We start from the raw sequence: 26,557 nt of genomic DNA on the forward strand, positions 1-26,557 counted from the left end.
TTGAAAGTGTGAAATCTTGGCATTCAAAGAACGGAAAACAAAATACCAAGGCGAAACAATGAAAACCGAAGTGCTAACGTAAAATAATCAAGAAGCCTAATATCTTAGGGTTACCTATAAAAGCTATAACTATTGCGAAACTAACTATTGTTCCATTGTAAGGAAACAGATTTTATTTGTTTCTCGTCCGTGAAGTATCGTGAGGAAACTGCAAGAGGTTTTTATCTGGTGGTATTTAGCGGCGGGTGTGGCGGCGATTGCGGTCGTATATTGAACCTTATCTCGCAAGAGTTACGAGCTACGCGGCGGAACGCGTCTATCGGGGAAGCCTTTATCAGCTGGTGGTGAATCTCGCAGTACGCCGCCTCACAACGAAATATAGGATGGTGCTGTAGACAGTCATGTACGTGTAAAAGAGGTAAATATGTTAACACAGACAGACAGACAGACAAATCTTTCCTTTTTGAATTAACAGATACATTTAATTCCCACAATCCATATCGTCGCTTTATGAAAATCACATAAGAATCTTTTTGAAATATCACGTGATTTTTTTCAACAAACCTCGATTTTATTCATTTAATTTTAGTCCAGGGAGTTTAAAACGGCCACATCGAAGCAATTCATCTAAGAAAGCAATATTGCTATTTGACAGTAGTTTGAATTGCGCATTTACTTTTATATGCGCAAATGTCAAATTGCAATATTGCTTTCATAGATGAATTGCTTCGATGTGGCTATTTTAACCCCCCTGGCAAAAAAATAAATTACAATTTTTTACCTGGATTGACAGTAGCGTGTCTATTGCGAGGTTGTTGAAGAAAATCACATCAGAATGTGAATTCTTGTGGTATAGGGGGAAGGCAAAAGGCAGTAAAAATATGTAAAGATCATTTAATTCATTTTCTTCTACGTCAATAGTTACAGAATCCCAATAATGCGATTCATAGTGCAGTCATAAAACATATCAGCTATCATCCAAAGCCGCTTGCAGTGAGCCGCCGCAGCCGGCGCGTGGCTCCGTCCGCCATATCCGATATTAAAGAATAAAACTGTCAAAACCCATTATTTTGAATAATGGTACTTCTATAACCATTCTTAAAACGTTTGCAACTGGGAAAAGGGACTCTATGTTGTGGGACAATAGGAGTTTATTTTGGAGTATTTTAGTGTGGAAGTAACTTAGTTTTTTATGAAGATCACGAGCGTAGAGGGTGAGCTGTGAGGATCCGAGCAATAAGGAGGTGGTTTATGGCCGACACTAATACATCTCTGAGATTTCCTACCCTCGCTTTTTATCCAATGCCTCGTTCTCACCTATCCCGAGGACATTTGTTTTGAAAATAAACCCTTTATGACTCTACGGTACATAAGGCATCTTCAGCCGTTTCTGTTTAGTATTCAATAGCGACGCTATAAATCATTGACATTTGGTAGGACTCTGAGAGAAAACCTAATTTCAATAGTGAACGAAAGTACCATATTTGTCAAAATAACTGCTTGATTCATCCATCACGTATCAAGACCAGTATCCTCATTTATTCTTCCTCATTTATTTATTTGGTTTTTTTTTTTAATATATATATATATATAGGAAAGACATACACACACATATATAGGTATATATGTGGTTTTCAAGAATTGTGCCCGGCTTATGGCAATATACTCGCCACCTATACAAGAGACGTAAACATACTGCCTACCCGTTCAGGGATACAGGCGTAATGCTATGTTATGTTATATTATATACCTTAGCTTAGTATTATTTATATTTATCTAACCTCGTAAGAACCGGATTTCCAGACATATAATCAATATTATTTAGATTTAAAAAGGCATCTGGTTGGAGGCTAAGGACGTCAATACCTAGAGTTGCTGCAACATATCATCTTACAAGTTCAGGCTGCACTTTGTACTCTACTTACCCCAATAAAGATAACGGGCGTGAGTTTATGTAAATATGAAATGTATTTCTCAAAGGCAATGAGTGTAAATTATCACAGAAAGTACACATTTTATATTGTTTAGAGTGAGGTGATTGAATTCCTGACCGCAGGCAGGGTTGTGGCTACAACACCATGGTATCCTTCAGTCTGTCTGTCTGTTGCATCAAACGTGCAACCAAATAGACACCTAATGGTTTAAATTTGGTAGGGGGAAGCTGGAAGCAGTATTTGCCTGCTAAAGATAAAAGACCATAACCACGTCCAAAGGTCTCAGAAGTGATCGGAATAAACTGAACATTGTCGGGTGGTAAAATCCGTTATGGCGCAGAAAACGCGTGACTTACCTCGTCCTCGGTTCGATTCCCGACTCGAGCTTCGACTTTATATGTTCCAATTCATGTTTGAATCATAGAAGATATCACGTGATTCCCAGGGTTTGTGCCGGCTTAGTGGCAATAGGTTCGCCCCGTATCATATGAGACTGGCGAGAAGTGTGTGTACACACTATACGCCTCTGCCTACCCCTTCGTGGTATACAGGCGTGATGCTATGATACGTTATGTAGTCGTATGGCATCTTGTGAATCTGAACTATTAGTCAGATCTGTTGACAGAGATCATTCTTCTGTTATGATGTCTAGCGGGTGTATCGTCGATGGTCTGCTGCAAGTGGCTATGGCGAGGAGATCGGAAATTGATTTTGACCGCGACGGGCAATATCGCGTGGAGTCGTATAAATGTTATATTGTGCGTCAAACGTACTCGGCATACCTGCGACGGCCGCCACCAGATGTACACCATTCTAATCTTTCATCTTTAAGTAATACTATCCTCGAAGGTTGCCTGGAGGAGATTTCTACTTAGCAATAAAGCTGGCTGTTTTGTATTTTTGTATTTCCTGTGTATGCAATATAGTATTTCTTTGAATATCTAAATATTGTTCATCTTAGGAGGATTAAAAAGACCACGTTGAAGCAGAAGAAGAAGAAAATAGGTGTGAGTTTGTGTATATATAATGTCAGTGTTCCCCTATAGATAAACTAATTCACAACTCTTTGCAAAATTAGCGACATAATTCAGTAGTGCCTAAGCTCTTTAAAGATTAAAAAACTTTGCAAAATCAGTAAAATAACCTACCTACTTATATAAGATTTGAAGGTCATACTCCTGCCTATCATGATCGCGAGTTTACTTTTTAAATTCAAAGCAGTTTTTATCACATCAGTAAATATGATATCCAACTTCAAATATTATCATAATTTATTCAAGAACCAAAACTACCAGAGCACAACGAGTATTCGCACAAATAAAATGATTGGAGATACTTCCTAGTGCGGATATGTTTGCGCACGCGCACCCGACTCACATATGAACACGAGATTCGTACGTACCATGTACTTAAATATAATTATCTAAGTACCACATTATATGGTCTCTATTGCTTATGTTTACCTTTTGTCACAGTTCACTTCACTCATCGTCAAATGAGATGGTCGCCAAATCAACATCATCATCTCCCTAGCGCTATCCCTTGTTCACAGGGTCCGCTTACCTAACCTGAAGATTTGACAAATCCGGTTTTTCGTAGAAGCGACTGCCTGTCTGACCTTCCAGCCCGCGGAAAACCAGCCCAATACAGATTAGGTCACATACCCCCGAACCGCATTTCTCGGGTATGTGGGTTTCCTCACTATGTTTTGATTCGAACCTGCGACCTCATAACGAGAGTCAAGCGTACCAACTGGGCTACCATGGCTTCAGATGGTCGCTAAATATTTATTTCAAATGTCTACCTAACATTCTAACACATTCGGCTGTAGTTAATGCCACCCGAAGCACACCACGTTACCACCGCGTTTCTTGCAAAAACGGATTGATTGATTGAAAGAAACAAAACACGCACTACGAGTCAAAAGAAACGCAAAGACGATGTTAAACAATGGAATTATTAGGCACCCAAGACTTAACTTAGAAGCATATCGTGCTCATAATCACAACAGCTTCGTCACTTTCTCAAGTTAATAAAGTTATTACCTGATTGAAGCAACAAATCAATTTCTCAGGTTCAACGCCGGCCGGTTAGATGCACTTGTCACGGCGCAGTATTTATGTATCGCATCATTAATTGCATTAGCGGCGGGACCACCGACAATACAATACAGTATAACACAATACAATCAGCCCGCAGGCTCCGGTCGGAGGTCGGGCGCAGCTCCGGTCATCTAAATAATGTGATGTTTTAATTATAAACACGCTGAGACATCGACTAAGCTTCCCGAACGTAAATTATAAGCGTAAGAATATTAACGTGTGTGTTTAGTTCGTAATAACAATTTTAATAGACTATTAAATTAAGATATTATATCCATCCTAGGACTTCGTATCAAACAAGCTGCAAGCTGTCGCCTGATTATTTGAGGCTCTGCACACACCATTAGGGACTACGCGCGTAAGTTTGTGTATGTGTTTATTTTGTTGTTTCATCTTTTTTATTCCAATAGCTTAATACAAACCTGTCTAAACATTTTTTGCTGCCAACAATAAATTTTGCGCTAAATTAACACTCTCCTCTCTTCTACATTTGCTATACCCCGCAGGGTCCATAATGATTGTCATTGTATAATGTCACCTACATTGTGGAATGGCAGTCAAGTTATTTGAATATATGAGTATGTAGTTACTGACGCTTTTTTATAGTTTCTGTTAGTAGTGTTTTCGTGCTCCTTAAAGAACTGTTTCATATAAGAAAGTCTATAACCAGCTAGTCAGAAGTACTTAATGCGTAGGCTTAGATCGAACAGGTGCGAGGTAGAGGTGCCCGGTTCCCAACAGCAACATAGTACACTGTAATTTGTCGTAGCAGGAGGCTTGTGAGCTGTTATGATGGCCGCCATTACTGAACTGTTATACCTCCTTAACCTTACACTCCAGGGTATTATTCTAGGCTGCAAACATACATTATACAGGGTGTTAGTGACATCGTAACGAATACTGAGGGGGATGATTCAGATCATGATTCTGAGTTGATATCAAGTGGATTTTCCATGTCGGAAAATTCATGAAAATTTTAATGTTTTTATAAATTATTTTCCGCTCCATACTTTTGCGACGGAAAATTCCGCTTGATATCAACTCAGAATTATGGCCTGAATCATACCTCGAAAGTTTTCTTTACGATGTCACTGTCCTGTATAAGACCAGGCCTATTATCCATTAGGGCAGACAGAGACCTGACACACCAGTCTTCTTCCGATCCCATCAAAATCTTCTTTTGCTTCTAATCTTCTCTCTCTTGACTTGACTTTTCGTTAAAAATCCCCTCGACTGCGAAATTCGTCGCCGACATATATAAAAATAAACTTAACATAAGCTCACGGCTACATCTGGAGTAATCAGAGGTACATCCATCGCAAGATTAACTAAATTCCTACACCTCTCCGAGCTTTCTGTTAGACCAACGTGTTAGGTGGTGAGCCGTACATAGTCGAGTCTACAATAGTCGAGCCAACTGTTATTGAAAACTGCACTTAAGATAAATTGATAACTCATTGGTACATGTCCGATGTACAGTCATGAGCAATATAACGTATCCACTTTAGGACGCTGTCGCACTAACATATTTGACATTTAGTGAGACTTACAGTTCAATTTGTCAAAAAAGTTAATGTGACTTGGTACCAAAGTGTATACATATTAATGCTCGTGACCGTACCACAGGACCACAGTGACCACTCAAAAAAAAACACAACTAAGCTGGTCGCACGCGCAGCCCAGCTCTACACCTCATGATGCGCCGTGTAAATTGCGATTATCATTAGTGAGTTCATTACGCGTCATTATATCATTACACAGCCACTTCGTCACATTACACGCAGTTCATTATTACATCGCTCTCGGTTATGTAAAACATTTTCAATTCGTTTCATAATCATAAACATTACTATGTTAATTGTTTTTTGTTGTTGATTGAAACTAGACCGCCTCTAGGACGTTACTCTCGTACCTGAACTTATCCATTTAGAGAATGCTTTATTTTTTTATAGATCCTATTATGATGGTAAGTAAGCATTTGGGTAACTTGTAAAACTTACATATTTACCAAGTTCTACTTAAATGCCAACTAAAAATAATTCCGTTACAATTCCTAAAACGTCAAGTAATAAAATAGTAAAATTCCGATGTATTTATGGTCACCATAAATAAGTCGTTTTAAAACACAACCAAACAACAGTTAGTTACATTTTTATTTGCGTAGATTACAAAAAAATACCAGTTTCTATGGCGGGCCAATCACTTCGGGCAATGTCTTCAAACCACCAGCAATAAAGCAACGACAAATTGATAGTGAATGAACGAGGCATATGTACATACATACATATTGACGAGAGTGTGTGAACAATACCCAATGGTCAAAGCAAACCGTTATACCAACACAGCACAAGAGCAGCTGGAATAGTTTGGTGAACAAAGCTTGCGGTATGTAAAGCCAATCGTACACTGTCGTACTAAGCTGTGAATAAATAAACCAGCAGACATAGTTCTTAGAATTAGTAAGCTGTTGTGGTGCTGTGCAGACGAAAGAGCACGCAGTGTATGTGGATCTAGAAGGAAACATGTCGACTACTTATATCACCTTACCACCACTTCATCTTATGGTTGCCTGGAAGAAATCGCTTTAAGCGATAAGGCCGCCATTTGCCATGTACTTAGTTAAGAGTCTTTTTGTAATTATTTATTTTTTTAATTTGGTGCAATAAAGTGTATTTGTTTTGTATGATAGAAAAATTCAGGATTGGATTACAAAATGATTTTTTACAAAAATTGCGAGGAACTGATTGTTGCTGATAATTTTAAAACCAATGTACAAGGATTATGTAAAACACCGGACACGATGAATTGAATAGAAAGCTAATGTAGGGACACAAGGCGGTATGACCGATAAGGTGTAGGTAATGTGTACGATAAGGTGTACTAGATACATATTAACATTAAAAAAAACAAATGAATGGCACCGATTCTTGCGATCAAAAACAAAACACCTGTAAACTAAATAGGTACTTAAAAGAAAGAGATCGAGCTAATTTTAGAGCAGTCAAACTATTTTTTTTTTGTCGGTTATTTTCAATTTAGATACCTCTTTTACAAATTTTGTCGGCCGTTCAATCTCGTTCCAATATTGGACATTAAAGATAACGAATTGAAACTTCTGAATTGATTATGTATACACGTTTAGCCAAATCTTCGAATATAAATTTAATTAAGAAAACCAATATTTTTGATGAAATACGTTTTAGATAAATATGCTGATGAAATTCTAATGATGGCATCTACTTACAATAAATTAGTTGGCCCACAAAAATGTTTAAAAAAGAATTTTATTCACAGAAATTGACAGTTTGCACGTGTCTCAAGTCAGAGAACAATTCATCCAAAGTTTTAAACGTCAAAACGATTATGATCCGTCCATTTCACTAAACGGAAATGAAAATTAGAATAACCAGCGAGGCACTCAGCCGCGCGATGTACATTTCCTACGACGACTCTAAAGTTCGATACAACCCGCTGGCATTAACCACTAGTTAACGATATCAAACGGAGATCTGGATGCGACCTTCCTCACTTCCCACGCCCACCTTCCCACCGCTGGGAACGGTGCCGTCACTCACTATTACACCTCAGTTATATCATAGCGAGCATTGTGCGCGAACACCGCACTATACAACTAATATTAACTATGATTATAGTTGGTATCATAGTGTGATACAATAGCTCTATTAAGATATGAAAGACAGGCGCTGGGCGGGCTGCGAGCTTGAAATATTATTTAGATTACTATTGATAATAGCCGCTGACCATTCGTATAATTTTAAGATTTCCATAAAATTCCCTGCAGCAATGAAAGAACTAGGTCTTTGATAAAATTATTATCAATTAGCAAATCTTAATGGAGTCAGAACAGAATTGAGGACGTCCTAGAAAAGGTTCAGTACTTGGCGTGGGAGTACGAAACGATTGATGAATGTGGAGGAACCAAGATAAATATGTCGGAAGAAGGGTCAAAGCAAATGGAATTCCATAGTCTCTGCTTACCCAGGTGGGAAATAGGCATAAGTTTAAGTTTTGTAAGTGTTGATCATTCGTTGCCTTTAATGTAATTACTATGATACCATTATCCTACTACCTATACTTCGGTTTAAAGATCTCTCCTCTCCAATCATGAATCTTCAAGAAACAATGTAAACGATGAAGTTATCTTGTAAACCTTTGCCTTTCTGGTGAACTTTGACGACACATGTAAAGTTTATCAAGTGGAATTCCTCACGAGCCACACATGTAACCAGAAGATATTAAATCAAAAGCTCACGCGATATAAACCTAGATAAATGCAAATAACTTGTAATGGATCACAATGAGCGGAGAGTACCGCAAGGGGCACAGGTCAGCCGCAGTCAACACGACAAACATACGAGCATTAACACGTTTACGGCCAGAAATACCGTCAGTCATATTGATTCTCGCTTTATCTGATGTTGTTGGTTTATCTACGGGTCGAGTGAATTAGGTGATATCTCGTAAAAGGGCAAAGAGTTATTTAAGTTACGATAAGAAAATCCAGGCACTAGTGAAGCATTAGATGAAGACGATATGTGTGTCTAAAAGCCCAACTGGTAACGGACATCAGCATTTTTTTCTTGTCATAAAAACTCATGTTGTAAAAACAGTGTACTCGTACTTCGTCTGCTCCGTATCGTGCGCAAGCGTTGGTAAACCTTTTCTGTAGAGTATGTATCAATATTCACACGGTGTCATTACATCGATGAACCCACATTGATCCAAATCATTTAAATACTGCTATTAGCAATGTGTGCGTGAGAGGTTAATATTTATGATTGTATCTACCCATAGTGTGGGTGTATGTATGGTGTTTATCTGGAGGTGCGCGTGACTCGCTCCGGACAAAAATCCGGCCGCGAGCCGCACCGCGCCGCGATTTGTGCGCGAGCGCAACCTGTCATTACCGCTCATACTCCACACACGCACCGAGAAGATTCTCCCAACGCACCGGTATGAGGTCAACATACACTTTCTTTTAAGACCCATTGAGATCCGTTGCTTTTATATTACGAGTACTTACATCCAAATATACACTTTTATGAAAAAGAGGCGCTTCATCAACAACAACATTTATTTTTCAGTTAAGTACATTCATAACAAGTACACAAAACTGCAAAACTCAAGAAGAAAATTGATCTAAGTAAAACAAATCACAATTCATAAGCAAATGAACGTGTCAACGACGAGAAGGAAAGTAACAATGGTAACGTTTATAGCACGGAGCGCGACAAAAGCGAAGGTGGAAATGATTTCCCCGAGGAAAGTAACGAGCGGCACATGACGGCAACACGATTATATATTAAACCTTGTACGAACGATCCCGGCCGTGGAGCTACCTGCAGCACCATCTGTCATAGTCACGACCCACGAGGCGACAGCTTGTCAAGTGGTAAAACTTTACGAGTCCTGAATCCCGGCGATTTGATGACTGCAGGGAAGTATGTGGGTGCTGTCTAAAATGGATCAACGCCGGCCTTGATTTAATACTCGCACGTAGCACGTAGTGACGGTAGAACTTACATACCTAATTATATATTAAGATACCTGTTGTTCTTCTGACTATATGGACGACATAATACGACGTTGGTAATAAGGATAAAATATTGTTAGATACACGAAAGAGTCGCTAAATTTACTTTGAGTGAGATTGTGCTTGTTGATGTTATATCTCTCTCTATTTAAGAGCTGCGCTCTTGTCGGTGGAGTAACCGCCATTCCTCTCTTCTTCCCGCCAAAACCTTCACCTCCCGATACGACACGACCTGCACCTTCTCTTTTATTTGTTTCATAAATGTTATCCTAGGTCTACCCCTTCCTCTCTTCCCTTCAATTTTTCCTTCTATATAATTCTTGATAAAAGAAATATTTAGTTAGTCGCAAATTTTTACGAATTCTGTGGGAGCGCGATATTTATGCGATTATATGTAGTGCTACCTAAGTTTCCTTCTGTCATTTAAAGTAGACGCGTACTGAATGAGAAACGATATCTAAAGAATAAACCGTCTGCTAATATAATACGACATATTTTCTATATGAATACACACTATAATGTGCGAATTATTCATGGACATTTACGGTCCATATGTTGTTATAGAGTCTACCAACAAAGCTTTGTTGCCGCTGTCCATTTCGGTAAAGCTCGGAAAAGGATTATGACGTGTAGTGTGATGGACTCACCTGTCAGCATGGTTGAGGTCAGCGCGCACCCAGGTCGCGGGCCCCCACTCTTCTAGGGGGCCCTCGTCTCGCGGGGGCCACCCCGGGGGCCCCTCCTCGCGGCCCTCAGGCTTCATGCCTAGCAGCCCCGACAGCCACGTGTACGACTTGCTGCGCTTCATCACTCATCACACTCAATCACTGCCATCATCATCACCATCACTCACTTTGATCACTGTTGCGTCACTGTCTGCCGCTGCTTCACTTCACTCCGGTACACTATGTACACCTTGCAACATATGCGTTGCCAATGTAAACTGCGACACACTCAAATTCGGTCAACGGCGCTGTTGCTGTGAATGCTGTGACCACGCCGTCAATGAGCTCCCCGGACACTCCCCGAGACAATACGCGTGTGTCGACAGCGCCGGCGCAGCTCCCGTCAAAATACCAATTAATTTGAACCTCATTAAAATTTTCCGCCTCTCTACACAGCCTCGTTATTAGTGTATTTCTTACGAGGAGTAAACTTAAGGCTCACAATGCGTTGCCGCCCACTACACAAATCGTAAATCATCGGATAAAATTGACGTTAACTATTGATATTAAATAAAAACTCGTCAAGGACAACCGCTGTTCACAAAGTGGAGTTCTGTAGGTGACCATAACAATTATGTATTTACTATAGAAGGAATTTAGTGGAAAAAGTGGCCGTCGTCATATATCGGTTATGAGTTATGAGATGAATATGGCATGACACGGCCATGAATGTGGTCTAACGCGAGCAATAACGAGCTCGTTGAGTGTCGCGCGCGCAGCTACAATGTAGCAGCTCACCTGACTACTATACTCTGCGATATATATACTAATATCTTTACTACTCCTTGAAGCCGTAAATTCTGGATTTAACGCCCAGGATTTAATTAAATCGATCGGCCCAGTTAAAATTAATTTTACGCACTTGTCTATGTCGTAATTAAAGCATTCTAACTTTAGCGCATACTAAGTAGTAGATACTAAACTCAGTTACCGCAATAATATTTAGTAGTTATTAGTACTGCGTAGGTAACAGTATCGAAAGTAGCCGGGAAACTAATCGGTGGTTACACTGTACCGCTATACAAATCTTTTACAACAGTTAAATATCGTAATCGACACAAAATCGTGACTGGAATTGTTCAAAATTGAACCATTTAATAATCATTTACGGAACTCTAAAAGCACCGTCAAGTTTGACCCGGCGACCTCCGGTCAACAATAGACGTGTTGATTGTAAACCGCGGAATAGAGATGCGCCGGCGCACGCGGATGACACGCCATCATCGCATTCTTAATTTGGTAAGGTTAAGTCTCGGATAGTGTACGGGAAACGTGGCGAGATGAATCTATGAATCCGTCAAGAAAGTACCTGAAACAAATGGTAAATAAAATTAGTAAGTTATAATAGCATGTAGTGTGTGTTATAGTGGGGTGGTAGTGTTTAATTAGTAGGCGATTGGAGCAACCACCGTTCTACACGTACTATGGAGTAATGAAGGCGATTACTCCACCGATAAGAGCGCAGCTCTTAAATAAAGAGAGAGAGAAGTTATATATTATGTTACATTGTAACAACTAAAACTTTACATAAGTAAGAGAGCTCATATCCAGAGAAAAACTAAACGACGATTTCAAATTTTTATACGTCAAAAGCTCTTAGTTCACAATCTCAAACCAAACACAAACCTGAATACTTTTTTACAGTATTCATGAACCAACTACTAGATTGAGGAGCTACCAGAGGAGGAGGAAGGTGTTACCGCAGACCGCAGATCAAGCCAGGCGGCAATTTACCTTTATAATACCACATTAATATTAACTGACAAATGAACATCTCGAGCTCGCCACCTAAACAGTCAAGTAATGGTTGTACAGAATACTCCAGCGACTGGATTCCAAAGTGTTACTTCAAAAAACTTGGCGCGACTGTCAAGTGTTACATAGGCGTTGTCAGTCAGGGCGTGGATGCGCCGGAGTGGCGTGGTGAGACCACCCGGGCAGCTGTCATCACGCCTGATGGTGGTTATAGTGGTTTGAACCCGGAATAGTGATCATTGTGAGAAGTGTGGAGAATCATAGTTTGATGTCTATAAAAAATAATATTTTTATTCCAAAATGACTAAATTGACCCTAAAGTTAATCGAATCCTGTTTCCAAACGATCAAATGTGAATTAACGGTTCAAAACAAACTTTTCGTTATTTATAAAGGCAGTTCGAATGAACTAATAATCATATTACTTTGTTAGTAATATGATTATTTTTGTGAGAGTGTTGGATAGTTAATAGAAAAAGGAATTAAATCTAACCTAAAATATCATAACATAGCGTATTAAGAAGAAGATTATCTACACAACATTCTTATTCTCGCATAACTCGTAAAAGCAAAGTAACTGGGACAGCCAGGGAAGCCAGTCGTCCACCGTTACTCGGCAGAAAGTCCCGCGTTCGAGACCCGAGAACACTATAATGAGTTTACTAGAAGTGCAAGTCAGGACCGCTACACCGATAGACCATAGAATACATCATGGAAAGTGTTATGCAGCGTGGCAACTTTGCATAAACTGTTTATATTTTCGCATGCAACAATTGGCAAAGTAGTCAAAAAGGGCTTTCTTCTCACATACTTAAATACATATGTTATGCGCATGTGTAAGTTAAAACTTGACCACCTCGTACCATAGTACAATTAGGATCCTCAATAAGTATTTACAGACTACAGAGAAATATTGGGTAAATAATATTGAAGAGTCACTGCAGTGACTGCAGTCAGTCCTTGATCATAATAATCCTGTAATAATAAGATACAAGCTAGTATATTCTATGACGCTGGTTCCAACGAACGGGGACCACTTTCACGGAAGCTTTAACAGTCATTTGTTTCAAATTTGGGTTGTAATGGGATCACTCCCCTAGAGCCGACAACGTGTTTCACGCTGTCGAAAATACTGGAAGTGTTTAAGGTAGATAACAGTGATTTCAATTAATCGTCGAATCATATGATGGCGAGACGAAGCTAAAATGTTATTCTATAGGAATACAACTATTGACTCTCAGTAACAACAATGTTGTTAACACAAATATGCACATAATAAATACACATATCTGACTAAGTTGAAAAACAGAACATAAACAATACAATCGCGGCAGGCATTGCGCCATGCCCGGGAGAATGAGATTCTAACTTTAGAAAAATACTTGAAGACGATCATATTGTGGGCTGTAGATTTCCTGCTGGTTCTTAATGTGGACTTCCTGACCAGAGTTGAATAGAATCCAGTACGAAACGAGCGGTCTAGCGGCGAGTACCGGCGGCTGCACACGGCGTGTTTGCTGAGACGCGAGTGTTTTTGTTACCACCTCCCCCCGCCGCCCCGCAGCCGCACCCGCAGCCGCCTTTAACGCCGAGGTCCGGCACCTCACACCTCCACCACATGGGGTCCACCACAAACACCCACCTGCGTTGAACATTCGTACATTCATTGAAGCAATATGAATTGAATCACGAAGTAAGAGCATAAAACTGGTTGCTAGTGCAACTGTCGGCGAGGTGACTTTTTTCTCAGCAATCAGAATCAGCAGTTTAAGTAATCTTAAGTACTTTACAAGTGTAGTGTTTACGGGCGATAGACCGTTTATCAATGTGGAGCGCACACAGCTCGCCGTCAACAAGTAATATAGTGACAACAATAGTGAGTTGTGCGCAGTGGCAATGAATAGAATCCATTGGGAGGGCGCGGCGTGACCGGCGCGTGCGCCGCGTGCGACAGACTCACACAAAAACTGACACAAATTCTACAACTCCATGCAACTATTGAACACAATCAAGAGACCATTTTGTTTTGTAACACCATGAAAGAAATATCTGAACACCTTCATATTGCAAAATGTAAGTAAGTACTTTTCCAATCTTTAGCGTGCGGCGTTTCACTGAGCAAAAGGCTCTCTCTTCACGGATCAATATCTAAATATGTCGTGAGCCTGTCTTCCGTAAAAGTATAAAGTTAATTTTTGACTGCGATTGCGATGCGATGAGTATTTATGGTTCAACGTCCGTCTGAGTTTTTATTGTGTCCTACAAATCTTTCCAAGCGGTTGTTACTTTACATATACTTTGGTGTTTATACGTGCCTACAACACGCATGACCCGCGTTCCCAACTAAACTATGCAGCACTTGTGCACGCATTACGTTGAGTATGCGTGTGGGTGCGCGCGCGCATCCGGCGCGATACAGCGCGCAGACAGCGGCGGTGGACGCGCAAGGGCGGGGCAAGGCCGCGCGGGTCGCGACCCCGCCGCGCGCCCGCGGGTCGCCGGCGCAGCCAGCACCATTACTATCATTATACGACTCTACGCTAAACCTGTCCTTACCTCTTGTGCTTTATTTGCCTTTGAAAAGCTGCTCTAGCCGTATACTTACAGCGAAGACGATTTTGTATATTTTCTCAGATTTTAGCAACCCATTTCATGCTCAACCTACAAATAAGTATTTTCTGAAGCATTCGATGCGACATAATACAATGAGATTCAAATACCCTTGTTTAATACTTTCAAGTTCAAGTAAACTGGCTTTTTATCTTATGTGATATTTTTGTACTTAATCTGTCTTACTTATATCCAATTAAAGGTAAGTGTCGCATTTATGCAAATTAATTACGGCGCACCGCATTGGACTATAAGCGTAGTTATTAACGTTATAAATAAAATATAAAACTCTAAATTATATATTGTTTCCGCGAAGAGACTTTTTAGCTATTGAGCTTCATCTTATCTGTAACGCAAAGGATTAGCATGAGAGGGCACAATAAGTTCTTTACGCTACACTGCAGAAAGTAGCACGTCCCACTGACATGTTTCCATTATCTTGATCTGTGAGGATCCGTTTGTCTCCCCGAGTGACGCCATCACTGACAACAGTGACGCGTGACACAAAGCTTCTTGTTAAGACTGAGGAAGTCTGTTTAGCAAATAATAAGATAAAGAATGAGCAAATACCGTGCCATGTGTTTAACAAGGTTTACATTATATGTAATTATTTTATTATTGCATTACAAAATAAATAAATTTCTTTCACAGTTAATTTCTAAAGAGACGGCGAAACAATTTGATACCAGTAGACATACTCATACAATTATCACAAAACGTAATACGTTAATGAAGACTTGCGCAATTTTAATTTTACAACTTAGCAATCTTCATTTTGTGGTACATCTCACAAATTGTATTTTTAAGAATAACGAACGACTCTTGCTAACCATGAAACATCATTAAAATACCTTCAAATTAATTCTAAGTACCTACTACAAATAAAAGCAAAGAAGATAGTAAGACGAATATGTCTGTCAACATGGTGGATGTAGATTTCAACACGTAAGATGGAGATGCAGTGTAATTACCGTGGCTTTGGGCACTGACAAATGAGGGTTGAGGAGTACGACGCGGGCGCAGGCAGTCTGGTGCACCACCCTCAACCTCGTTTGTTTTGTAATTTAAGAGAATGACGGATGCCAAAGTATCAAAAGAATTATTTAAACGACAAATAAAATCTCAACATACCTTAAGTATTTTTTTTTTCATTACAGATACCAGTTATTAAATAGAAGTAGAAAGTAATAATGACTAATTTTATACACTATATGATACATGCATGGAAATCGCAACAAAGGACAAGAAATAACAAAAGCAACTTTAATATAGACATCAAGAGAATTCAAAAACATAATAACAGGTTAAAGTTATTATTTTAAATGTAAATCGAAAAAATATAATGCAAATAAAGACGAAAATGAAATTGTAAGGTAAATAAAAGAAGACAAAACCTGTCACTTACTGTGGCCAATCGCTTGCTGGGAATAGATTAAAACGCCATTACAAGAGCAGCGGCGGGACAAGGGGCCGTGTCATTAACAGACTGATACGAGATGCAAACCAGACGCATGGCACCCTGATGGACATATCGTGATTACGCTAGAGGTGAGGCTGCCAGCTGGGAACGTTTATTTGCAATCCAGTCTCTATCTTGATGAGGGAAATCGATCAACACTGATGAACACCGGGATATCTGTATTTGAAACTCGTAAGTACAAACCTACCGGAGAGACCGTAAACAAAGTGTGAAACTAAAATTTATTTAATTATTCAGAAGTGTTAAACTTATAGCGTCTCAAGATTAAATATGTACTTACTTAATAATTTATATTTAATCTTAAAGCATTGTAGTAAAAGAGACAATCAACATAAATAACAATCAAAGGCCAACGGTAACAAGAACTTTCAATTGCATATTAAATTAAGTGCTCCGCTGCCTTAATTGAATTACATTCAAAGGAACAACGAAAACTAAACTTGATAATTTATGTCAGCGATTACAATCAAACTGAAATAAAGACAAGTTCGTATAAAAAGTTTACGACACGATAGATTACCGCAACACGCACCGAGCGAGAAGTTAGAGCGATGTCGCTAAATGAATGTTTCCGGGAATGCTGCGACAGCGGGCGCGGGTCAACTCGTGACTTTTAAATTCACGCAGCCTGCTTCTCAAGACACGAATTAAAAATAATTCGGGGAAAGAAAAAAATAAAGAGCACGAAAGCACAACAGGCAAAAAGTTAAAAGTGTTTATTTTAAAGATTAAATAATCAAGAGCTCGAATTGGTGAATTGGCGCGGTGTGGACCGGTCGACAAAAAACTGGCTCAAGTCGAGCTCATACGAGCTACATACTTTGCAAATTTTTTCGAACATCATTACGCGCTTAATGGACAAAACCGTATATGAAAAAATAATAATTTGTATAATACATGGATAATACCAGCCCAAGTATCTTACTATCAAAATTATTATGAATCAATATGCCAACGTATACAAGAACATATTAAAGTGCCACATAAATGTTAGTATTATAATGAAGTCCGAAGAAGTTTGTGATAATTTTAATATGATAAGAGTGAAGTAAAGGTAAATTAACAAGCAATTACATTATCTTTATGACAACAACGTGATGCTTGCAGTAATAAAACAGTAGCTATCGTCGCCGGCGACACACGCCCGCAGCATTTTTGAACTGAATTTTAACAAGACAAACGTTTTACTCTGGTTTTAGTCTTTTATAAATTATTGAATCTCTGCTGAAATGTCATCAGACAACCTTCTTTTGAAGAGACATAAGCTAATCACAGCACTCATAATCTACTTTTAAACAATTCAAATTAATTCAACCAGAATTCAGAAACCGATACGAAACTTGATAAAGTGACTTATGAAATAAACCACCTTTAACGGACGACAGAACCAATGTGCCAGTGCAATATAAAATAAATTACAGAAATTGTATGAAAAGTGATGCAGTCAAATTAAACAGAACCTGAGCTTGTGACAAATTACGCCGAAGTTTGAAAACCATAGTAGAGAAGCACACAAATATCCATAGATACGTATAAAGATGGAGCTCAATGATGATGACAAAGCAGTACACCTCGATGAAGTCCTGGAGCACCTGGGAGCGTTCGGCCGCCACCAGCTGCTTACCATGTGCATGCTGGCGGTCGTGTACGCCACCAACTCTATGTACAATATCAACTATGTCTTCGCCGTTGAAGATGTCAATTATAGGTAAGTACTGCTCTACTATGATTGTGCCAATGATATTACATAAAATTAAATACGTACTGTACATGCATTTAGAGTCTTTGACAGATTTATTCAGAGCGAATTTCCATAGTTTAGAAAGTTTTTGAATGTGTTGATGTATTTGTTAAGTTGATGGGCCCGTAGACTCACGTCCCAGGTCAAGTTATACTAGTGTATGAGAGATGATGTGACCATCAATAGTTTATTTTTTACATTGACAGATGTAAGATTCCGTCTTGCGACGCGGTAGACACGAATTTCTCAGCGTCGTGGCTGATGCTGTCGTCTCCTGGTTTCGAGGATGATACCATCAAGCAGTGCCAACACTACCAGGTCGTTGACCCCTCCTGCACCTTCGATAACTCCACGCTACAAGATTGTACCGAATGGATGTACGAGGTGCCGAACAGCTTTGTGGCAGAGGTAAGTCATAACTTGACATAGTATTAATAGACATCTACTCATTTCGAAAAACATATTACAGTCAGAGAATATTGTACTTTCTAGTATTAGGAATAACATTCTTTGCCTGTGTGTGTGTGTGATCTCTGAATACTAATTGGTTAGTCGGTCACGTAAAAATAACAGATTGTCTAGCACAAATGACATAAACTCACAACTATAGCCCCAAATTAAGCTATTCAGTGGTACCTCCATCGCAAGATGAGTACCCATACTTCACCGAGCTTTCTGTTAGACCAAGGAGATAAATGGTGAGCCATCTATACTTACAGAAATTGTTGCTAAATACCTACTTATTTATTACGTAACCGTAGTCAATCGAAACTAAATTAATTCTAATTTTTTCATTTTGATACCAGGTGGTATGTTTTAGGTGGCAATGCAATTATTACAAAAGAAAATATTTCAAAAGCAATACTTCACCAACACAACGGAACAATTTGTTCGCGATTCTCTACACAAAAGCGATTTCCAATGAAAGCAATTTACATGTTTTTTGCTGCGTTTGCGCAGAGCAAGCGGCGAGCGGACCGGTCGACGACGGCGGGTCAATATCGTCGCATAATACTCGCGTTATAACCCGCATTATACGTAATACACCCGCGGACCTCGCCCGCAGATCGCATTAGAATGCATTAGGTGAACTCGGAGGCTCAATCGCGGGATGCTGTTGCCTCACTGTAATCTGCAATGAAATTGAAGCTAGATATAAAGTAATTGACTACGATATGGATTTTCAATCCGCGATGACACCTACGGAGAAATGTATTTTCAGGGGTATATGACCTAAACTCATTCGGGTTAGGAAATGACAATGGGCACTTTTGTATGAAACTTGGTCCAAGAACCTCCACTGATGAGACTTATATGTAATGAAAGCTTATGCTTCCCCTATGATTCTGGCAAAGTCCTATCAGATTCTGTCCCGGGGTTCTTTTTTTACGGCCATGTTTGTCCTGGCTAAAAATGTGATAAAATACAGTGGGAGCTAAAATCGACTCAAGATTTGTTGCTGGATAACTAAGTCTACATAAATAATTATGTATCATATTGTATATCATTTTAAAGAGGATCTTTTCCAGAATCCGAAACATAAAAAAAAAAACAAAAAAAATCTTTTTGTAAGCGAATTATAGTCAATTTATATCTGCAGCGCCATTGTTTCTCGGTAGCTAAGTTCAAGTTTCATGCCTTTTATACCCCTTCCAAAAGTATCTTACCGATTTTTTTTTTATATTGCTTCCAGAATTTGATCTGAGTGATAATAACAAGAAAAATAAATAAACACCTCTCCGATAGAGACCGGCTAAGCTATTGCCTATTGCAAGAAATCGTCATCATTAGCAAGTCATTACGGTATTGCATATTATAAGCTTATCAGCAACTTGGAAATTGGTCCAAGAACCTCCACTGGTGAGACTTGCATGTAATGATAGCTTATACTTGTCCTATGATTCTGGCAAAGTTCTATCAAACTCTGTCCTAGGGTTTTTTTTACGGCCATGTTTGTCCTGAGTGTACAGTAGTGGACTGCAAAATCACCTCAGGATTTGTTGTCGAAAAACTATTTAACTAAGTCTATATACATAATTATATATCATAATGTATATCAATTTTAAAGGGGAAGGTTATCAGAATCAGAAACACAAATAAAAAAAATGCATTATGTAAACGACTTTTAGCCAACTCACGTCCGTAGCACCATTTTTCTCAGCAGCTACGTACGAGTTTCGCGCCTTCCAACCTTTCCAAAGGAGCCCAATCATTTTTTCCTTCTTCTGATATTGCATTCTTAACCTGACAAGTGACAACAAAGAAAAAAAAAAAAAAAACAAATAGATACCATTCCGATAGAGGCCGCGTAAGCTATGGACCTATTGCAAGATAACGTACTCAAAGGCTAGTCATTATAATCCAACAGACGTAACATGATTAGAATGCGGGAGGACGCAAATGTAGTATGTTTTCTTTCACCACAATCTTGTTTTATTAATCCAGGCTTATATCTTGTCTTATAAACAATGCCGAATGGCAAACGTATCGTAAACGTAAGGTTGCCTGGTAGTAATTGCTACCTTGGCAATAAAGCCGCCTTTTGCACCAGTTATTGCCTGAACTTGTTTAATAAATGTGTTTCTTTTGTATACAATAGAGTCATTGTATTGCATCTTGATTAGAATGACTTATTTCTTGTTTCTCTCGTACTAAGCTGTATGGTTGTATTGCTGTTAGTGTTAAAGAGACACATATTTCGTCTCTTTCGCATAAGGCGATGTACTACATTTCCGTCCCGCCGCATTCTAATCATGTTACGTCTGTTGGATTATAATGACTAGCCTTTGAGTACGTTATCTTGCAATAGGTCCATAGCTTACGCGGCCTCTATCGGAATGGTATCTATTTGTTTTTTTTTTTTTCTTTGTTGTCACTTGTCAGGTTAAGAATGCAATATCAGAAGAAGGAAAAAATGATTGGGCTCCTTTGGAAAGGTTGGAAGGCGCGAAACTCGTACGTAGCTGCTGAGAAAAATGGTGCTACGGACGTGAGTTGGCTAAAAGTCGTTTACATAATGCATTTTTTTATTTGTGTTTCTGATTCTGATAACCTTCCCCTTTAAAATTGATATACATTATGATATATAATTATGTATATAGACTTAGTTAAATAGTTTTTCGACAACAAATCCTGAGGTGATTTTGCAGTCCACTACTGTACACTCAGGACAAACATGGCCGTAAAAAAAACCCTAGGACAGAGTTTGATAGAACTTTGCCAGAATCATAGGACAAGTATAAGCTATCATTACATGCAAGTCTCATCAGTGGAGGTTCTTGGACCAAGTTCCAAGTTGCTGATAAGCTTATAATATGCAATACCGTAATGACTTGCTAATGATGACGATTTCTTGCAATAGGCAATAGCTTAGTCGGTCTCTATCGGAGAGGTGTTTATTTATTTTTCTTGTTATTATCACTCAGATCAAATTCCGGAAGCAATATAAAAAAAATCGGTAAGATACTTTTGGAATGGGTAAAAGGCATGAAACTTGAACTTAGCTACCGAGAAACAATGGCGCTGCAGATATAAATTGACTATAATTCGCTTACAAAAAGATTTTTTTTGTTTTTTTTTTTATGTTTCGGATTCTGGAAAAGATCCTCTTTAAAATGATATACAATATGATACATAATTATTTATGTAGACTTAGTTATCCAGCAACAAATCTTGAGTCGATTTTAGCTCCCACTGTATTTTATCACATTTTTAGCCAGGACAAACATGGCCGTAAAAAAAGAACCCCGGGACAGAATCTGATAGGACTTTGCCAGATTCATAGAGAAAGCATAAGCTTTCATTACATATAAGTCTCATCAGTGGAGGTTCTTGGACCAGATTCGCCCATTCTCCTTTGATTGGCAATCTTGATACATCTGTAAAATTCCGTAGCTGTCAAATCTTCATGTCACGTAACGGGTTAATGCTATGGAAATTAAGATCTGGTAATATTCCAGTTTGGTTTGGCGTGCGAAGACTGGAAGCAGGCGATGGTGGGCACCGTGCACAGCTTCGGGAACATGCTGGGGCTGCTGGTGCAGGGACAAATCTCTGACAGGTGAGCACTTGTAAACATCAACATATATATATACACAAACAACAACATCAACTTGTTTGTTTGTTTGGAGTTAACAATGACCAAAAAATTCCTAGATACGATCCTGACACTAATTTCTCTTCTTCCAACCAAATAAAAATCTTCAAACTTACTCGCTCCTATCGAGTACTGACTGTTGCCTTAACCGTTCTTTAAAACATTCTTTAGACACCTAGGTTCCTTTTCCGACTCTACCACAAAACGCCAGAGTCGTAAATATTACTTTTTCTTAAACTTTCAACAAAACGTTACCTCCGATTCTTAGATTTGGCCGCAAAACCGCAGCAGTGTTCGCCGGAACTATGGGAGCAGTTTTGGGAATAACGAAGAGTTTCGCCACTTCGTTCTGGTTCTACATCGTGCTGGAAGGGCTTGAAGCGGCCATCGGAGACGCGTTATCGCCGATGTTCATGTTAAGTACGTTATTGAGTATATTTTTATTTTTCTTCAAAGGAAGTAAAGTTCATAAACTCGAAACACCTTCGTGAACTATTTATTTTCGCATATCTGTAATCTACCGCCATTAAAAATGAAGTGTAATATTGTAGACAATTTGCGTTTGCAGGTATCGAGATAGTGGAAAAAAAACGTGCAGTACTCTTCCAGATGATTCTTTTAAACTGCTACACGTGCGGGTTGATCGTGATGCCCTTCATCGCGTGGGCGGTGCCCTACTGGAGACATTTCCTCCGGGTCATATACGCACCCACTCTACTGATACTCACATACTCCTTCTACCTCGACGAGAGCATCCGTTGGCTCTTCAGCAAGGGCAAGAGAGACAGAGCGACCAAACTCATACAGAAGATCGCCAAGAGAAACGGCGTAGAAATTGACAAGATGACATTAAGCAAATTAGACTATATTGGAGAAGACCAATCGAATGTAGTGAATGACAGGAAACTGTTGATGAAGACGTTCAAGTCTAAGATAATGATGCAGCGCTTCGTGGTGTGCATGGTGTGGTGGTTTACAATTACTCTCATCAATTATGGGATGATGATCAGCTCGGTGTTTATCGACGGGAACAAGTACGTGAACTTCGCGCTGCTTATGCTGATGGACATTCCTTCGAACGTATTCTATTGGCTAGCGCTCTCCAAATACAAGAGAAAAATTCCGCTGCTCGCCTCCTTCCTTGTAGGCGGCGTGTTCTGCGTCACGCAACCGTTTGTACCAAAAGGTAAACTGGAAAATGCACTAAAAATATATTTTACAAACTGTGATTTGTACCAATATTTTTGTACAACGATGTGACCTAGGTGGGACACCCTCACCTAGCAAATGCCTGTGTGGTTGTTGGTTGCAGGGTACGCGTGGTTGGGCCTGGCGCTGCTGATGGTGTTTGAAACGCTGGCGACGTTCTCGTACAACATCGTGTACATGTACACGTCAGAGCTGTTCCCCACGTACACGCGCAACTCCATGCACGCCGTGTGCTCCGCCGTCGGCCGCGTCGGCGCCCTGCTCGCGCCGCAGACGCCACTGCTTGTCAGTATATCCACATTTACATCTGTATTACATACAGTTAATCTGAATCAAATTAGGTCGCCCACCTTTGGGGTAGGTCCTTCACATATCGGAAGTTCGTGATCAACATCGTCATCATCATGTGATGTCATCATCGATCATGAAGTGGATGATCTGCCTCCCTTCTCTTACGTCTAATACTTCTCTTATGGCCATGTAGAATTCAGAAGACGATGAGTTTTTCACGTAGCCGCCCATCTCAGTCTTAAAACTCATCATTTTTTCGAATAATATCTGCTTCGACCATAAAGCCACTAGCGATACACACAGGCCTTACAGGATATCTGATACTGATACAGCGTAGACGCATAGAGCCGATAGAGATCATAGGAGAAAGCTTTTTTCTCAGCAATAGGAAACAAACCACACACTTAAAATCCTATGGCTATACTTCCAGATATCATACTGGTCGGGTCTTCCGGCGCTCCTGTTCGGTCTGACGTCACTGCTGTCAGGGGTGCTGACGCTGCTGATGCCGGAAACGGCCAACTGCGAGCTGCCCGACACCGTGCTCGAGGCCGAGCGGATCGGGCAGAGACGACGCAGCAGCCAGAAACTAGGACAGATCACGCTCAAGAACGGAACAGCAAATGCAGCCACAGTCAAACAAGAGGCTCCACTGCTCAACAAATATGAAGACAACAAGACTTAGTATATTGAAAAGGATAGTAAGGGAAACAATTGTTACCAAAAGTCAGACATGTACGATATAGAAGAGTTCTTCAAAAGTTAAGAGGGCCACGACTCTGCAAGTTAGTACCTAATTTTAATTGTAAATACGAGAACATTACTAAATTATTGTACCTAAACAATTAAATTTAAATTCCCTTTACGTATATCAATGATGTCGAACGGATCGGACAGATCCTGCCAACAATGTATACAAGCTTCTTCTCTGAACTAAATTATTATGAAAGACTAAATAGATTCAGGCGTTACTTTGCTCAAATTCATTGTCATGATAGACACCATAAAATAGGAGGATGGAGTAGAGTTCTTCAAAATTAAAGAAGTCCTGAAGTCTTTAGGATAGTAACTTAATTTAAATATAAATATGTAAGTAATTAAATAATTGTAAATAAATTTATTAAATTGCGCAATCATCTCATTGCTTACGACAATCACGGCATTAGAATCACTTCCGCCATTATTGGTTCAGTGGGTGTCGAGTTGTTACGGGGAATTAGTCCGGCGCAACGTAAAAGGAATCGTCTGGTAATTTGTTTGAGGACAAATATCGTGGTGTCGGTTTGTTTGCCGTTGCATTAACGGTGCATGTCGTGAATGCAAACAACGCAACGGTCGCAGCGCGCAGGCGCGGGATTCCGGTGTTGCCAGCTTCGCATACAATACTATACTATCTGGAGTGTGTAGATCTACGACCACACTACAGTTTGATAACAATGTTGTTCTCTTATTCGTTGCGTAATCTACAATTCGACATATATTATGCAGATATTAGATCCCTACTAATGTGCAAAAAGTCGACAACAGAACTGGTCAGTATACCGTCAGTTTTTTTTATAAACAACAGCGTGCAATTGAACATCTATATCGACACATCCTTCAACTCCGTCACATTTAAGGCTAACGACACGAGCAGACACTAAGCACACGAAGCGTGCGCGCACCTGCGCGAGCGCCGACCTTGCACCTTTACATCAAACGCCCGCACGAGACACTCGCGTCGTACGTACGTACATGACAACGAAAGCTCCATAGACTAGCCAATGTTACGTTGAGGTCATACTACACTTGTTGTCTGGTCATTTGATGCAGGCAAAATCAGTCTGGAAAGTTTTACAGGAGTTTATAACGTGACTTATTGTAATTTAGTCGCATATGGCATCAACTACTTGGCCGGACAAGTGGGGAGCGCTGATGGCTCTCACTCGGTACAAAAAATAAGACAACTGGACACTTATAGGCCTGTAAAAGATGGTGACTACCTAATCCTTGAACTGTTTCTAACCATTTTGTAAGTCTTTACTGTCTGTTCTTTTTATACGCTGTAATGATTTGCAATTGAATTCCTTTTATCAACTATAGGGGTACTGTTTACTCCACCACACTGGCCCATTACAATTACTCGCCTACGCAACCATAAAAATACGTCCATCTTTAAGTATCTTTTAATACTTTTTTTTATTTGATATCGATTTAAAACTCAACAGAGACGAACACAAACTAATCAACTAAACATAAACAGATGACATCAATCAGAATAAACTCGCATAAGTATTGGTAAATAGCAAAGTCAGTCAGTCAAGAGTATAATAAAAGTTTATTACCTTCTAACACCTGAACCAAAGCGAAATAAATTGAAACGATTGAGTCATCTCAAGCTCAATCGACCCTGTCCTATTACTGAACTTTCAAAGGCTGATGCAGAGGACTTTAAACAGTTTTACAACAAAAAACTAGTTAACCTACAGTAGTGTAGTTCATTGGCAATCTCGTGGTGATCACAATAGATGGTGCATATCTGTGAACAAATTAAAAGCTTTGTCACGCGACGGGTCGTGCCCATCACGCTGCGTCAGGCGAGATGATGTCACCGCGCATGCGCGGACTGTTTGCCGACACCTAACGGGGATGACCTTAGCAGTTTTTGTTGCTCGCATATCATCCAGCAAGTACCTGTACGGTTACCTTTCATTTCACTCCGCGTCTAATGTCAAAACCATTATCACATCTCACTAGTTGCGAGCTCGCGGCTTAATTTGCCGGGTTGCGCAAGCGCACCGATGTGCTACGAGCACTGCGTTGCATGTTCGATCTCCACACACACCGCTAACCACTTGAATTTACGACGAAATAATAATAAAATAACGAACAACATTCCTACAATTTACGATCGTTAACGTTGGTTCCGGCCCATATGAAACGAAATGGCGAGAGATAGCCGCCCAATTACACACGCATTTATCTATATCAATTTAATTATACGGTCCTTTATGTTTATACATTAATCGGGTAGTTTAATCTCCTGGATAATATTATACATTTTATGAAGACGTTCCATTTC

General features: G+C 39.6%; 1 protein-coding gene across 3 annotated transcripts; it reads left to right on the plus strand.

Moving 5' to 3' along the window:
- Positions 1–244: 244 nt before the first annotated feature.
- LOC126374715 (solute carrier family 22 member 1-like) lies at positions 245–24,625 on the plus strand. Of its 3 annotated transcripts, none has more exons than XM_050021442.1 (8): positions 245–418; positions 15,837–17,867; positions 18,107–18,308; positions 21,860–21,960; positions 22,265–22,416; positions 22,565–23,182; positions 23,309–23,490; positions 23,927–24,625. In XM_050021442.1, exons 2-8 carry the CDS (start codon positions 17,698–17,700, stop codon positions 24,179–24,181), a joined length of 1,680 nt encoding a protein of 559 aa, XP_049877399.1. In that variant the 5' UTR covers positions 245–418; positions 15,837–17,697; the 3' UTR covers positions 24,182–24,625. The 3 variants fall into 3 exon arrangements, with proteins under 3 accessions (XP_049877399.1, XP_049877398.1, XP_049877397.1); XM_050021441.1 differs by lacking the exon at positions 245–418 and adding an exon at positions 13,700–14,146; XM_050021440.1 differs by lacking the exon at positions 245–418 and adding an exon at positions 13,700–14,142.
- Positions 24,626–26,557: the final 1,932 nt, after the last annotated feature.

Source organism: Pectinophora gossypiella, chromosome 17 (assembly GCF_024362695.1).
Source record: "Pectinophora gossypiella chromosome 17, ilPecGoss1.1, whole genome shotgun sequence".
NCBI lineage: Eukaryota > Metazoa > Arthropoda > Insecta > Lepidoptera > Gelechiidae > Pectinophora > Pectinophora gossypiella.

Coding starts and splice junctions, on each gene's coding strand:
- LOC126374715 (XM_050021442.1), top strand. CDS start 17,698: ATGGAGCTCAATGATGATGACAAAGCAGTACACCTCGATGAAGTCCTG. Junction 18,309..21,859: donor CGAACAGCTTTGTGGCAGAG/GTAAGTCATAAC, acceptor GTAATATTCCAG/TTTGGTTTGGCGTGCGAAGA. Junction 23,183..23,308: donor GCAACCGTTTGTACCAAAAG/GTAAACTGGAAA, acceptor TGTTGGTTGCAG/GGTACGCGTGGTTGGGCCTG.